The sequence below is a fragment of the Cynocephalus volans genome, chromosome X, assembly GCF_027409185.1.
Source record: "Cynocephalus volans isolate mCynVol1 chromosome X, mCynVol1.pri, whole genome shotgun sequence".
NCBI classification, from domain to species: Eukaryota; Metazoa; Chordata; class Mammalia; order Dermoptera; family Cynocephalidae; genus Cynocephalus; species Cynocephalus volans.
Window position 1 is genome coordinate 42,515,894 of NC_084478.1, and position 13,035 is coordinate 42,528,928.

Consider the following 13,035-nt stretch of genomic DNA (forward strand, 5'->3'; position numbering starts at 1 on the left):
TAATTGCCTTCCTTCCAAGGCTCACAGGCTCTCTTGCTACTCTTAAGCACACAGACCCAGAAAGAACTTATGGAGCAAAGAGAGTCAAATTATTCAATGTCTTCTCATGTCTATTTCCACGCTTACTTCCTAAAAGAAAATTGTAAGTGATAAAACAGCTAATATCACTCAGTAGTGATAAGATAGACATAAAGACCAGATTTCCATTTTATTTGCTCCTTAATTTTTAGAATAATCAAAAATTGTAGTTCCACTATAAATGTAACACAGTTTGCAACTACCTTTTCAGTTTTTTATAGTAAACATAACATGAAAACTTTCCCTCAGTACACTATTTTTATTGCTTTTATTTTCTACCTGTTGGCTTATCGGTAATATAATATATCTTATTTGTCAATTGATAACTACGATTGTCTCTTTTCTAGATCCTCATGGTGTTTTCTTGATTTGTTTTAGCCACATAAACAATGGGTGGAAGAGGAAATCTGTCTTCTTATCTGCAAGCTGGGAACAGTAAGAGTACTTTTCATAGAGGATTTTTGAGAGGATGAAATACATCAATATATGTAAAGTGACTGGCACAGTTTTTGACACATAGTAAGCACTCACTAAACATTAGTATTAGCAATGGGATTACTTTTAGTTTTAACATATGTCATTCAGAGGGCTGGCCCGTGACTCACTTGGGAGAGTGTGGTGCTGATAACACCAAGGCCACAGGTTTGGATCCCTATATAGGGGTGGCCGATTAGCTCACTTGGGAGAGCATGGTGCTGACAACACCAAGTCAAGGGTTAAGATCCCCTTACCGGTCATCTTTAAAAACAAACAAACAAAAAACAAACAAACAAAAAACATATGTCATTCAGGAAATACATGAGTCAATTACAGTTTTGTCTTTATCTGTATTATGAACCTACATTGAATATGCTGCCATATCATTAAATTCCTAAACACAGAACACAAACTTCGTACAGTTTGTAAAGATAATGGCTGAGCCATTTTTATGATGTAGTTTTATTTATTTATTTATTTTTATTGTATTTTTTAAAAAAAATTTATTATTATTATTTTTTTTATTTTTTTATTTTTTAAATTTTATTTTGTCGATATACATTGTAGCTGATTAATGCTCCCCATCACCAAAACCTCCCTCCCTTCTCCCTCCCCCCCCTCCCCCCCAACAATGTCCTTTCTGTTTGTTTGTTGTATCAACTTCAAATAATTGTGGTTGTTATATCTTCTTCCTCCCCCCCCCCGGTTTGTGTGTGTATGTGTGTATGTGTGTGTGTGAATTTATATATTAATTTTTAGCTCCCTCCAATAAGTGAGAACATGTGGTATTTCTCTTTCTGTGCCTGACTTGTTTCACTTAATATAATTCTCTCAAGGTCCATCCATGTTGTTGCAAATGGCAGTATTTCATTCGTTTTTATAGCTGAGTAGTATTCCATTGTGTAGATGTACCACATTTTCCGTATCCACTCATCTGATGATGGGCATTTGGGCTGGTTCCAACTCTTGGCTATTGTAAAGAGTGCTGCGATGAACATTGGGGAACAGGTATACCTTCGACTTGATGATTTCCATTCCTCTGGGTATATTCCCAACAGTGGGATAGCTGGGTCGTATGGTAGATCTATTTGCAATTGTTTAAGGAACCTCCATACCATTTTCCATAGAGGCTGCACCATTTTGCAGTCCCACCAACAATGTATGAGAGTTCCTTTTTCTCCGCAGCCTCGCCAGCATTTATCGTTCATAGTCTTTTGGATTTTAGCCATCCTAACTGGGGTTAGATGGTATCTCAATGTGGTTTTGATTTGCATTTCCCGGATGCTGAGTGATGTTGAGCATTTTTTCATATGTCTGTTGGCCATTTGGATATCTTCCTTAGAGAAATGCCTACTTAGCTCTTTTGCCCATTTTTTAATTGGGTTGCTTGTTTTCTTCTTGTAAAGTTGTTTGAGTTCCTTATATATTCTGGATATTAATCCTTTGTCAGATGTATTATTTGCAAATATTTTCTCCCACTCTGTTGGTTGTCTTTTAACTCTTTTAATTGTTTCTTTTCCTGTGCAGAAGCTTTTTAGTTTGATATAATCCCATTTGTTTATTTTTCCTTTGGTTGCCCGTGCTTTTGGGGTCGTATTCATGAAGTCTGTGCCCAGTCCTATTTCCTGAAGTGTTTCCCCTATGTTTTCTTTAAGAAGTTTTATTGTCTCAGGGTGTATATTTAAATCCTTAATCCATTTTGAGTTGATTTTAGTATACGGTGAGAGGTATGGATCTAGTTTCATTCTCCTGCATATCGATATCCAGTTATCCCAGCACCACTTGCTGAAGAGGCAGTCCCTTCCCCAGTGAATAGGCTTGGTGCCTTTGTCAAAGATCAGATGGCAGTAAGTGTGTGGGTTGATTTCTGGATTCTCTATTCTATTCCATTGGTCAGTGTATCTGTTTTTATGCCAGTACCATACTGTTTTGGTTATTATAGCTTTGTAGTATAGCTTAAAGTCAGGTAGTGTTATGCCTCCAGATTTATTTTTTTTGCTGAGCATTGCTTTGGCTATTCGTGGTCTTTTATTGTTCCATATAAATGTCTGAATAGTTTTTTCCATTTCTGAGAAAAATGTCTTTGGAATTTTGATGGGGATTGCATTGAATTTGTATATCACTTTGGGTAGTATGGACATTTTCACTATGTTGATTCTTCCAATCCAAGAGCATGGAATATCTTTCCATCTTCTTGTATCCTCTCTAATTTCTCTCAGCAGTGGTTTGTAGTTCTCATTATAGAGATTTTTCACCTCCTTGGTTAACTCAATTCCTAAGTATTTTATTTTTTTGGTGGCTATTGTAAATGGGCAGGCTTTCTTGATTTCTCGTTCTGCATGTTCACTATTGGAGAAAAGAAATGCTACTGATTTTTGTGTGTTGATTTTGTATCCTGCTACTGTGCTGAAATCATTTATCAATTCCAAGAGTTTTTTTGTAGAGGTTTTAGGCTGTTCGATATATAGGATCATGTCATCTGCAAACAGGGACAGTTTGACTTCATCTTTTCCAATCTGGATGCCCTTTATTTCCTTCTCTTCTCTGATTGCTCTGGCTAGTACTTCCAACACTATGTTGAATAGGAGTGGTGAGAGTGGGCATCCTTGTCTAGTGCCTGTTCTTAAAGGAAAAGCTTTCAGCTTTTCCCCATTCAGGATGATATTGGCAGTGGGTTTGTCATATATGGCTTTAATTATGTTGAGATACTTTCCCTCTATACCTAACTTATAGAGGGTCTTTGTCATGAATGAGTGCTGAACTTTATCAAATGCTTTTTCAGCATCTATAGAGATGATCATATGGTCCTTGTGTTTGAGTTTATTAATATGGTGTATCACATTTATTGATTTGCGTATGTTGAACCAACCTTGCATCCCTGGGATGAATCCCACTTGATCGTGATGAATAATTTTTCGTATGTGTTGCTGTATTCTGTTTGCTAGTATTTTAGTGAGGATTTTTGCATCTATATTCATCAAGGATATCGGCCTGTAGTTTTCTTTTTTGGTTATATCTTTACCTGGTTTTGGTATCAGGATGATGTTTGCTTCATAGAATGAGTTTGGGAGATTTGCGTCCATTTCAATCTTTTGGAATAGTTTGTAAAGAATCGGTGTCAATTCCTCTTTGAATGTTTGGTAAAATTCTGCTGTGAATCCATCTGGTCCTGGTCTTTTCTTTGTTGGGAGCCTTCTGATAACAGCTTCAATCTCCTTTATTGTTATTGGTCTGTTCAGATTTTCTACGTCTTCACGGTTCAGTTTTGGGAGCTTGTGTGTGTCCAGAAATTTATCCATTTCCTCCAGATTTTCAAATTTGTTGGCATATAGTTGTTTATAGTAGTCTCGAATGATTCCTTGTATTTCAGATGAATCAGTTGTAATATCGCCTTTTTCATTTCTAATTTTTGTTATTTGAGTCTTCTCTCTTCTTTTTTTTGTTAGCCATGCTAATGGTTTGTCAATTTTATTTATCTTTTCAAAAAACCAACTTTTTGATTCGTTGATCTTTTGAATTGTTTTTTGGTTTTCAATTTCAGTCAGTTCTGCTCTGATCTTAATGATTTCTTTCCGTCTGCTAACTTTAGGATTGGATTGTTCTTGTTTTTCTAGTTCTTTAGGGTGAAGTGTTAGGTTGTTCACTTGCCATCTTTCCATTCTTCTGAAGTGAGCATTTAATGCAATAAATTTTCCCCTCAATACTGCTTTTGCATTATCCCACAGGTTTTGGTATGATGTATCATTGTTTTCATTAGTTTCAATAAACTTTTTGATTTCCTGCTTGATTTCTTCTTGGACCCATATGTCATTAAGTAGAATGCTGTTTAATTTCCATGTGTTTGTATAGTTTCCAGAGTTTTGTTTGTTATTAATTTCTAGTTTTAATCCATTGTGGTCTGAGAAGATACATGGGATCATTCCAATTTTTTTGAATTTATTGAGACTTGATTTGTGACCTAATATGTGATCTATCCTGGAGAATGATCCATGTGCTGATGAGAAGAATGAATATTCTGAGGTTGTTGGGTGGAATGTTCTGTAGATATCTGCCAATTCCAATTGGTCTAGAGTCTTGTTTAGATCTTGTGTTTCTCTACTGATTCTTTGCCTAGATGATCTGTCTAATATTGACAGTGGAGTGTTCAGGTCCCCTGCTATTATGGTATTAGTGTCTATTTCCTTCTTTAGGTCTAATAGAGTTTGTTTTATTAATCTGGCTGCTCCAACATTGGGTGCGTACATATTTATGATTGTTATGTCTTCTTGATGGATCAGTCCTTTTATCATTAATTAGTGTCCCTCATTGTCTTTTTATGGTTTTTAGTTTAAAGTCTATTTTGTCAGATATAAGAATAGCCACTCCAGCTCGTTTTTCTTTTCTGTTTGCATGGTAAATCTTTTTCCATCCTTTCACTCTTAGTCTGTGTGAATCTTTATGGGTGAGTTGGGTCTCTTGTAGGCAGCATATAGTTGGGTCCTGCTTTTTGATCCAGTCAGCCAGTCTGTGTCTTTTAATTGGGGAATTTAAGCCTTTAACATTAAGAGTTGTTATTGAAAGGTGTTGATTTATTCCTAGCATTTTATTGGTTGTTTGGTTGTCTTAGGTGTCTTTTGTTCCTTGCTTTCTGATTTACTGTTTGGTTTCTTTGTTTGTTGGTTCCTTAGGTTGTAGATAGTGTTTTTGTTAGCTTGTTTTCTCTTCATGAATGCCATTTTTATTGTACTAGCGGGTTTAGATTTTTCTTAGGTTTTTATGGCAGTGGTAGTTATTTTTCAGGAACCAAACCCAGTACTCCCTTGAGGATTTCTTGTAAGGGTGGTCTTGTGGTAGTGAACTCCCGCAGTTTTTGTTTGTCTGAGAAATATACTATTTGCCCCTCATTTCGGAAGGATAGCCTTGCAGGGTAGAGTATTCTTGGCTGGCAATCTTTGTCTTTTAGTATTTTGAAAATATCATCCCATTCCTTTCTAGCTTTTAGGGTTTGTGATGAAAAGTCTGATGTTAACCTGATTGGGGCTCCCTTATAGGTGATTTGACGCTTCTCTCTTGCAGCTTTTAAGATTCTCTCTTTGTCTCTGAGTTTTGCCAATTTGACTATGACATGTCTTGGAGAAGGCCTTTTTGGGTTGAATACGTTTGGAGATCGTTGAGCTTCCTGGATCTGACGATCTGTGATTTTTCCTATACCTGGGAAGTTTTCTGCCACTATGTTTTTGAATATGTTTTCAATGGAATCTCCATTTTCCTCCCCTTCTGGAATACCCATGACTCGGATATTTGAGCGCTTGAGGTTGTCTGATATCTCTCTCAGATTTTCTTCCATGTCCTTGATTCTTTTTTCTTTCTTTTTGTCTGCTTGTGTTATTTCAAACAGCCCATCTTCAAGTTCAGAGGTTCTCTCTTCAACTTCGACAAGCCTGCTGGTTAAACTCTCCGTTGTGTTTTTTATTTCGCTGAATAACTTCTTCAGTTCAGCAAGTTCTGCTACATTTTTTTTCAGGACATTGATTTCCTTGTATATTTCCTCTTTCAGATCCTGTATACTTTTCCTCATTTCATCATGATGTCTAGCTGAGTTTTCTTGTATCTCATTCAGTTTCCTTAGAATTATCACTCGAAATTCCTTGTCAGTTATTTCAAGGGCTTCTTGTTCTATAGGATCTAGAGTATGAGATTTATTAACTTTTGGTGGTGTACTTTCTTGATTTTTTGTATTTCTGGTGTCTTTTTTTTGGTGTTTATTCATTGTTGCAGGGGGTTTCACAGTCCACCGGTTTAAGACTAATGACTAACTAGGATGTTGCTGTGGTTGCCAATTTGGTATGGCTCCCGCCGTGACTGCTCAGTTGGCCTCTAGTGTCTTGTGTGTGTGGTTGCCTCGGGTCTTGGGCTTCTCCGGGGATCCACCTTTCTGGTCAGCTTGTACTCTGCTGGGCTGGTGGATTACGTACCACAGGGTGTGTGATCTCTGTTGAGCTTTCACTTTCTGTACAGGACTTCTCCCCATTCCGTGTGCTCTGGCCCAGGCTGTTAGATCGTGCAGTGGCGACCCCACCGGGTGTGTGGTTTCTGTCGAGTCTCCGCCTCCCTGGCCGCACGTCTCCCCCCTCTGTGCACACTGTGCTGGGCTGGGGCGTGTCTTCTGCACCCCTCGTCTATCAGCTGGGCCTTCAAGACCCTGCTCAGCACCGCCTCGCCCAGGAAGTCTACCAGGTTTCTGCTAGGCACAGACGACCGGTCTCTCTGGGTGCCTTTGTAGCACTGTGTAGATCTTTCTCGGGTCTTGTTCACCTTTGTATCCCCCCGGTATAAACCGAGTCTAGTGCCCGCCTGCAGCCTGCTCTCCGGCAGGTTCAAGCGGACCTGCGAACTCTCCTACCACACTATTCCCAACCAGAAATTCGTTAGGCTTTTTTCCAAACTGGTGGTCGCAGAGATGGTATCTGCCTCCCAGTAACAGGAAGTTTACCGGGCCGGAGTCCAGGGTGTGGTGGAGTGACAGTCGGCCCGCCCGTACTTCCTAGCCCTCCCAAAACTGGTCGGGACGCCCCATACCCCCAGCCCTGCCAGAGAACCGCGGAGGGAGTGGGAGAGGAGGTCGGCCCGCAGGGTCCGGAAAGCCCCGCGCCAGGCCAAGCAAATGGGCTCAGTGATGGCCGAGCAGGGCAGAGCTGCCCGCACCTGGGAAAATGGAGGCAGCACCGTGGCAGTGAGTGGCCTGGTGGTGCAGGCGGGAGCCGCGTGGGCATTCACCCCCCGAACAGAGCTGTGCCAGGGATCACTCATAGTGCTGTGCCAGGTCGGGCGCTCGCTCTGTCTCTGGTTTGTTGCCTTCCGTGTTCTCGGCGCTGCCGCCTCGGGCTGTTCAGTCGCGGCGCCGCTCGGGCACTCCCAGGAATCTTCTTTAATGCCGGCCTGAAACCTCGAATCCTGAATAGGGCAGCTGGCCGCCTTCAGTGCGGCCCCAGCCTCCGGGATCCTGGCTGCATCCACAGCAGCCCTGGCGCCGTGTTCCCTGTTTCAAGACTCACTTTTGCAGCTAAGAATCAGTTCTTTTCCTGCTCCATACTTCAAAGCTGTTGCCTGTAAATGAGGCAGCCTCTCCTGCCGGGGGCAAAGTGGCGTTGAGCCCCCACGACCGGCCAGCAGCAGCAGTCCTCCCTTAAGAGATGGCCAGAGGAAGGTCCACAAGTTTCCCGGCTGCCTGAGGCCCAGTGGCCACCTTTTCCACCTCAGCTACTCCGCGCCAGCCGCCGCAGCCGCCGCCATCTTGAAACTCCAATGATGTAGTTTTAGACTTACTATTCAAAAGCAATTAATTTTTATTTAAAAAGTTTGACAAGGATAGTAATTATAACAGAATCCTGTTTTTGTTTTAGGTGTTTAAAACATCTTACCTGTTTTGACAATACAATTGTTTTATTTTCTTCTTTTATATTTCCTTTTTCAGCTTCTTGTCTCTTATTTAAAGTTCTTTGCTCTTCTGAGAGCTACTAAACCTTAATCATTCCTGCCAACTTTAGGATTCTCTTAGGTTAAGATTATTTCTCATTTGCCAACTTCCAGAGTCCTCTTGCCCTGATCAAATCTATCACTGAATACCTCTCATCTCTCCTTCCCCTCATCTAACTCAAGGGTCCAGCCCAAACTCTTTTTTTCCTGCTAATTACTCCTTGCCACTTAATCACTTTGGTCCATGACCTGCTAGATACATAGTATCCTAAATTTATAGAGTGGAAAAACAAGTACCATAACATACTGAGTACCTTATGGATAAGACCAGAGTCTTCAAGGATAACCACATGGATTCTATATTTCACATAGACCAGAAATTAGGAAGACGATCATTAGAAATTCTTAATTCATCTATTCTCATCCACTGGAAAAATTATTAGTGGTAACAAGTATCTTGTTAAAGAAAAAATTTTCATTCATCTAGATTTTGCCTCCAACAGAGCTAATGGTAAGACTGGAAAATCCTGTGTGGCTTTCAAACGGTCTTCTCATATAAATGAAAGTTGTGTCCTCATAGCAGCTCAGGTCCTTTGGCAAAGTAGCTATGGCAAAGATTGGCTAAAAGCTCACTAATCCCATTTACTTTTCCTGAAATTAAGCTGGAACAAGTTCTGGTCAGTAAGATGTGGTGGAAATGATAAAGATAATTTCTAGGCCTGGCTATAAACCCCATAGATTGACTGACCACATTCTGTCTTCCTCCCCTTCAGTGGCCTTGGGCAGCCTTTTGTTTAAAATGATAGTTTCACAAAATTGTTAAAGCCTGGATCCCCACATAACCATTTGGGGGAGAGCTCCGAAGAAGGGTTTGTCAACCCCTATTGAACTGTGACATAACCAAGGAAGTTGTCTTTATTATATTAAACTGTTAGGATTTCAGGTTTTTTTCTTACTGTAGCTTAGCATAGTCTAACCTGATTAATTTAGGAATGGAAGCCACTTCATCCAAGAAACTATAAGGTTTTCTTTTTAGATGACATAACTAATTTGAGATTCAGATACTTGTTTAGCAAAAGGCCTTTTCTACCAGATAAAAAAATCTGTAGAGGGTTATGATCAAGTACCCAATCTGGTCAGCTTCCTACAATGTTACTTCTCTGCTTAAGATGCTCTAAGGAGTACCCATCATCTGGCATTTAAGGTCTTTCCAAACTTACCCATAATACCAGGTTTGAAAGGATTAAATGCATCTAAAGCACCATGCATGGTGCTTAATAAAATGTAGTTATTAAACAAATTTTATTTTCTTTCTTTATCCTGAGAAGTTCTAGAATATTTAAGTAGACAGATATTTGATAAAGTTTTGGGGGGAAAAGAAGGAAAAAGTGAAGGAAGACAAGGAGGGAAAGAATGAGTTGGGCTGGAGGTCAGAGAATGAGAAGAGAAAGTGAGAGGACAGCTTATCCCTGCCAGATTCTTATCCACCTTATTCATGGTGCTTGATAATGCACCATTCTTATCCACCTCCTTCCTTCTTGATTCAGGGCCCTCAAATAAGGTAAGAAGTATACCTGTTACTTTTCCTAGGAAGTAATTAAGCCCAAATAGTTGGCTTCATGCTACGAAATAAGTATGTACATCAACTTTGAAGGGATCTTAGAAGATGGTGCAATATGAAAAACAGCCCACTATATCCAGATTATTAAACAAAATTAATTCTGAGATTGATATTAGACATCAATTTTCCTCCAATATCTACTCTTACTCAAAAGTCTACTGTTCATTTTAGTTTAAATGTAATTTTCCTTTAATAAATTTATATTAAAAATCATTAAATTTTAATCCATGATATAATTTTATACAGTAAACCAGTATTTTATTTTAAGAAGGTATATTTGATACTAACCTTAGTTTCTGTGATTTTCTTTTGGATTGCATCCATTGTATAGGGACCCTCTTTCCATGGCTCAAGCTTGGCTCTGGCCTGTCCTATGACCTGCTCAGCTTCTTCCTTAGCTTCCAGCCATTGTGTTGAATCCTTTAACATTTCATTCAATTGTTGCCTCCGGTTCTGAAGGTGTTCTTGTACTTCATCCCACTGATTCTGAATTCTTTCAACTAGAATAAAAGGAAAAATGAATACATAGTAGTAAATGCTAGTCTTGTAAAGACATTTGAAATCTAACATACAAACATTACCTAATGTTATATTGTTCATTAAAAACATAGTTCATTCTGTTATGGCTGGGATGATGGACAATAGGATTCCTTAATTTTTTCAGACAGCAAGCATGAGTTTCTGTTAAATTATCTTACTAAAGGCGACCTAGAACATCAGTATATACGTAAAATTTTAACTATTCATAATCCCTAAAACCAAATATGAATCCTCTTTAGGAAGGTACTATAGCAGCATGTCTAAATCCCTTCACCCTTACCACTTCAGTGCCTATCAGCCTGATTTCCAGTATCAGCACTGGCATTTCATGTGGCTTTCTGTTGCCACAAGAGTTTGCTTTACCATCTAAGTAGCAGGCCAGACACACTAGGGAATTGATGCTGACCCATCACCTCTCAGGAGCAACCTGTAACTAATGACTGATGGTAGGAATTGGGGTATGGATACTGTAGTTCCCTTGGTACTAAGGGAGATAACTCTGAGGCATGTGTTTTACAAGGTTCCAGTGGTAGCTTGCTTGATAATGCACCATTCTTTATTGGCTGCCTTGCCTTACCTGTCTCACTTCCCCACTTTCCTGCAAATGATTCTCTTTCATTCTAAATAAACCACTTGCTCTCAAAACCTTTTTCTAGGGTCTTCTTCTGAGGGAACCCAAGAGCAGCTAGGTATATTGGAAACTTCTTTCCACAATATCTAAGAATTCATACCAGGTACATTCTGTAAGCCTGGCTTATATTGAGGCTATTTTTAGTATCATTGTTAATCTAAGATGGAGATGCCCTATAGATTCTGGTCTTTATTTTAGAATATTAATAATAAACATGAGAACATTATTTTTTCTAAACAACTGCTTTAAGCTGGTTTCATGAAATGGAAATAATGTAAAAAACAATAAAACCACCATCCACTTTATCCCTTAAGCATGAAAACTGACATTCTAGATTCTTCCCTAACACCATCACATACCCAACACCATATATGATTAGTTACAAATTTTTCTCATATACAACTTCTCTCTTTCTATGCCATTGCAAAGCTCTACCACTTTTTGCCTTCATGTCTGTGATAGGCTATATAGTTCTCCTGCCTCAAGTCTCTTCTTCACAGTGCAAATTCTACACTGTAGAAAAATTAATAACTAATATAAATCTGATCACCTCCTTCCCTCATTTAAAACCTTCAATGTCTCTCCACAGTCATCTGGAATATTGTAGCTTGATATACATATTCCTCTGTGATCAGGCCTGGATAATCTGAGAGGTTTATCTACAAAAGGAATAAATCATAACATAAGAAGGATGCAAGAAAACCATCACAGAAAATACAAGAACCTTGAAGCCATGGAGCTGTTACTACATCTTAGCCCAAGGGATGAGGGGAGGAAGAAGTGGCCAGAGGCAGAGAATCATAATGAGAAACCAGTCGAGAAGAGCAGTAACCTTTTGTCAAGGGACACAGTCAGCCTGTGGCTACCTCATGGGGAGGGAATTAGGAGGATAAGTATCCTGACCTCGTTTTACCCTCTCTGTTCAATTTCCTACTAGAGTTCCCCAGTGCCTAAACCAACTGAAAGCCAGAGGGCATGAGAGCCCATTACTGACACAGGAGAGCCTCCCAGAATAGAGAGTTAGGGTAAAGAAGGGCAAAGACTGTCTATGGATGGGCAAACAAAATGTTTACAGCATAGTACTGTAAAACAATGTTTCTTAGTTCATGAAGTAAATAAAATTCTTAATCAATCTTGTTGCTTCCATAAAGTTTTGGGAAATTATGAGTTAAAGAAGTACTTGAGATATTTTGTAAATAAGCATCAGGACTAGATAAACCCTACAAAACTAGTGATTGTGACATGAAATCAAGAATCTGGTCCCCAGAACAGGTAAAACCGAGTAAGTGTCACTCCTTACAGACTACTGATTTTATCAGGTTTATTTCTGTTTGGATGTTTTCTATGCATTGAAAAATCAGTCAACATATATTTCAACTTTGGTTAACATGTCAACTTCTATTTAAATGTCAGTCTCTCTGTCTAATCTTTGAGTACCATTGTTTTGCTTGTTTTATTGTTGCTGTCGCTCCACTGGATAATGAAACACCTATTATAGTTGGTGCTTTATAGATGTTGATTAGTGTTTATTTAATCTTTGGTTTATAAAATTAATAGTTTAAATGCTATTATAAAAAAGCTGTCTAAAATATAAATTAAAATGTCTTTAAGTGTTCTGATATGTTTTTCCATCAGTCATAGCGACAACTGATATTCCAATTACAAATCGTTTTTCAACTTAGCATAGCTGGCTACTTTAGTATGCATACTTGGTACCTTTTCTTCTTACTCTATTGTTATAATGCATGTATTTGAAAATAACAAAATTGACTTTTAAAAAAATAGTCTCTGATTTCTATTCACCTTCACCTTAATTAACCTTAATTAGTGAAATTTACTATGTTAGCAATTTTTTTTTTTTTAGAATGCCTAGTGGCAAGCTAGGGGCCGGCCCGTGGCTCACTTGGGAGAGTGTGGTGCTGATAACACCAAGGCCATGGGTTCGGATCCCTATATAGGGATGGCCGGTTAGCTCACTTGGGAGAGCGTGGTGCTGACAACACAAAGTCAAGGGTTAAGATCCCCTTACCGGGTCATCTTCAAAAAACAAAACAAAACAAACAAACAAACAAACAAAAAATGGCAAGCTATTTGTAATGCAGCAAGATAAAATGGTTCACTGTGGTGTGCATTCCACTGAGGATGTGCTTTCTCACTCTTGACCTTTAACTTTACATTCTCATAAGATAATACTTAAATAAATACATATACAGGCTACAGACTCACTCAGCAA

At 38.9% G+C, this 13,035-nt stretch overlaps 1 protein-coding gene across 2 annotated transcripts in view; it reads right to left on the reverse strand.

The window, feature by feature from the left end:
* Nucleotides 1-13,035, reverse strand: part of DMD (dystrophin) — a 2,107,999-nt gene that overhangs the window by 547,489 nt on the left and 1,547,475 nt on the right. For both annotated transcript variants that reach the window (XM_063083086.1, XM_063083084.1), the window contains exon 53: nt 9,920-10,131. In XM_063083086.1, coding sequence (XP_062939156.1) covers nt 9,920-10,131 — 212 coding nt within the window. The remainder of the gene's footprint in view (nt 1-9,919; nt 10,132-13,035) is intronic.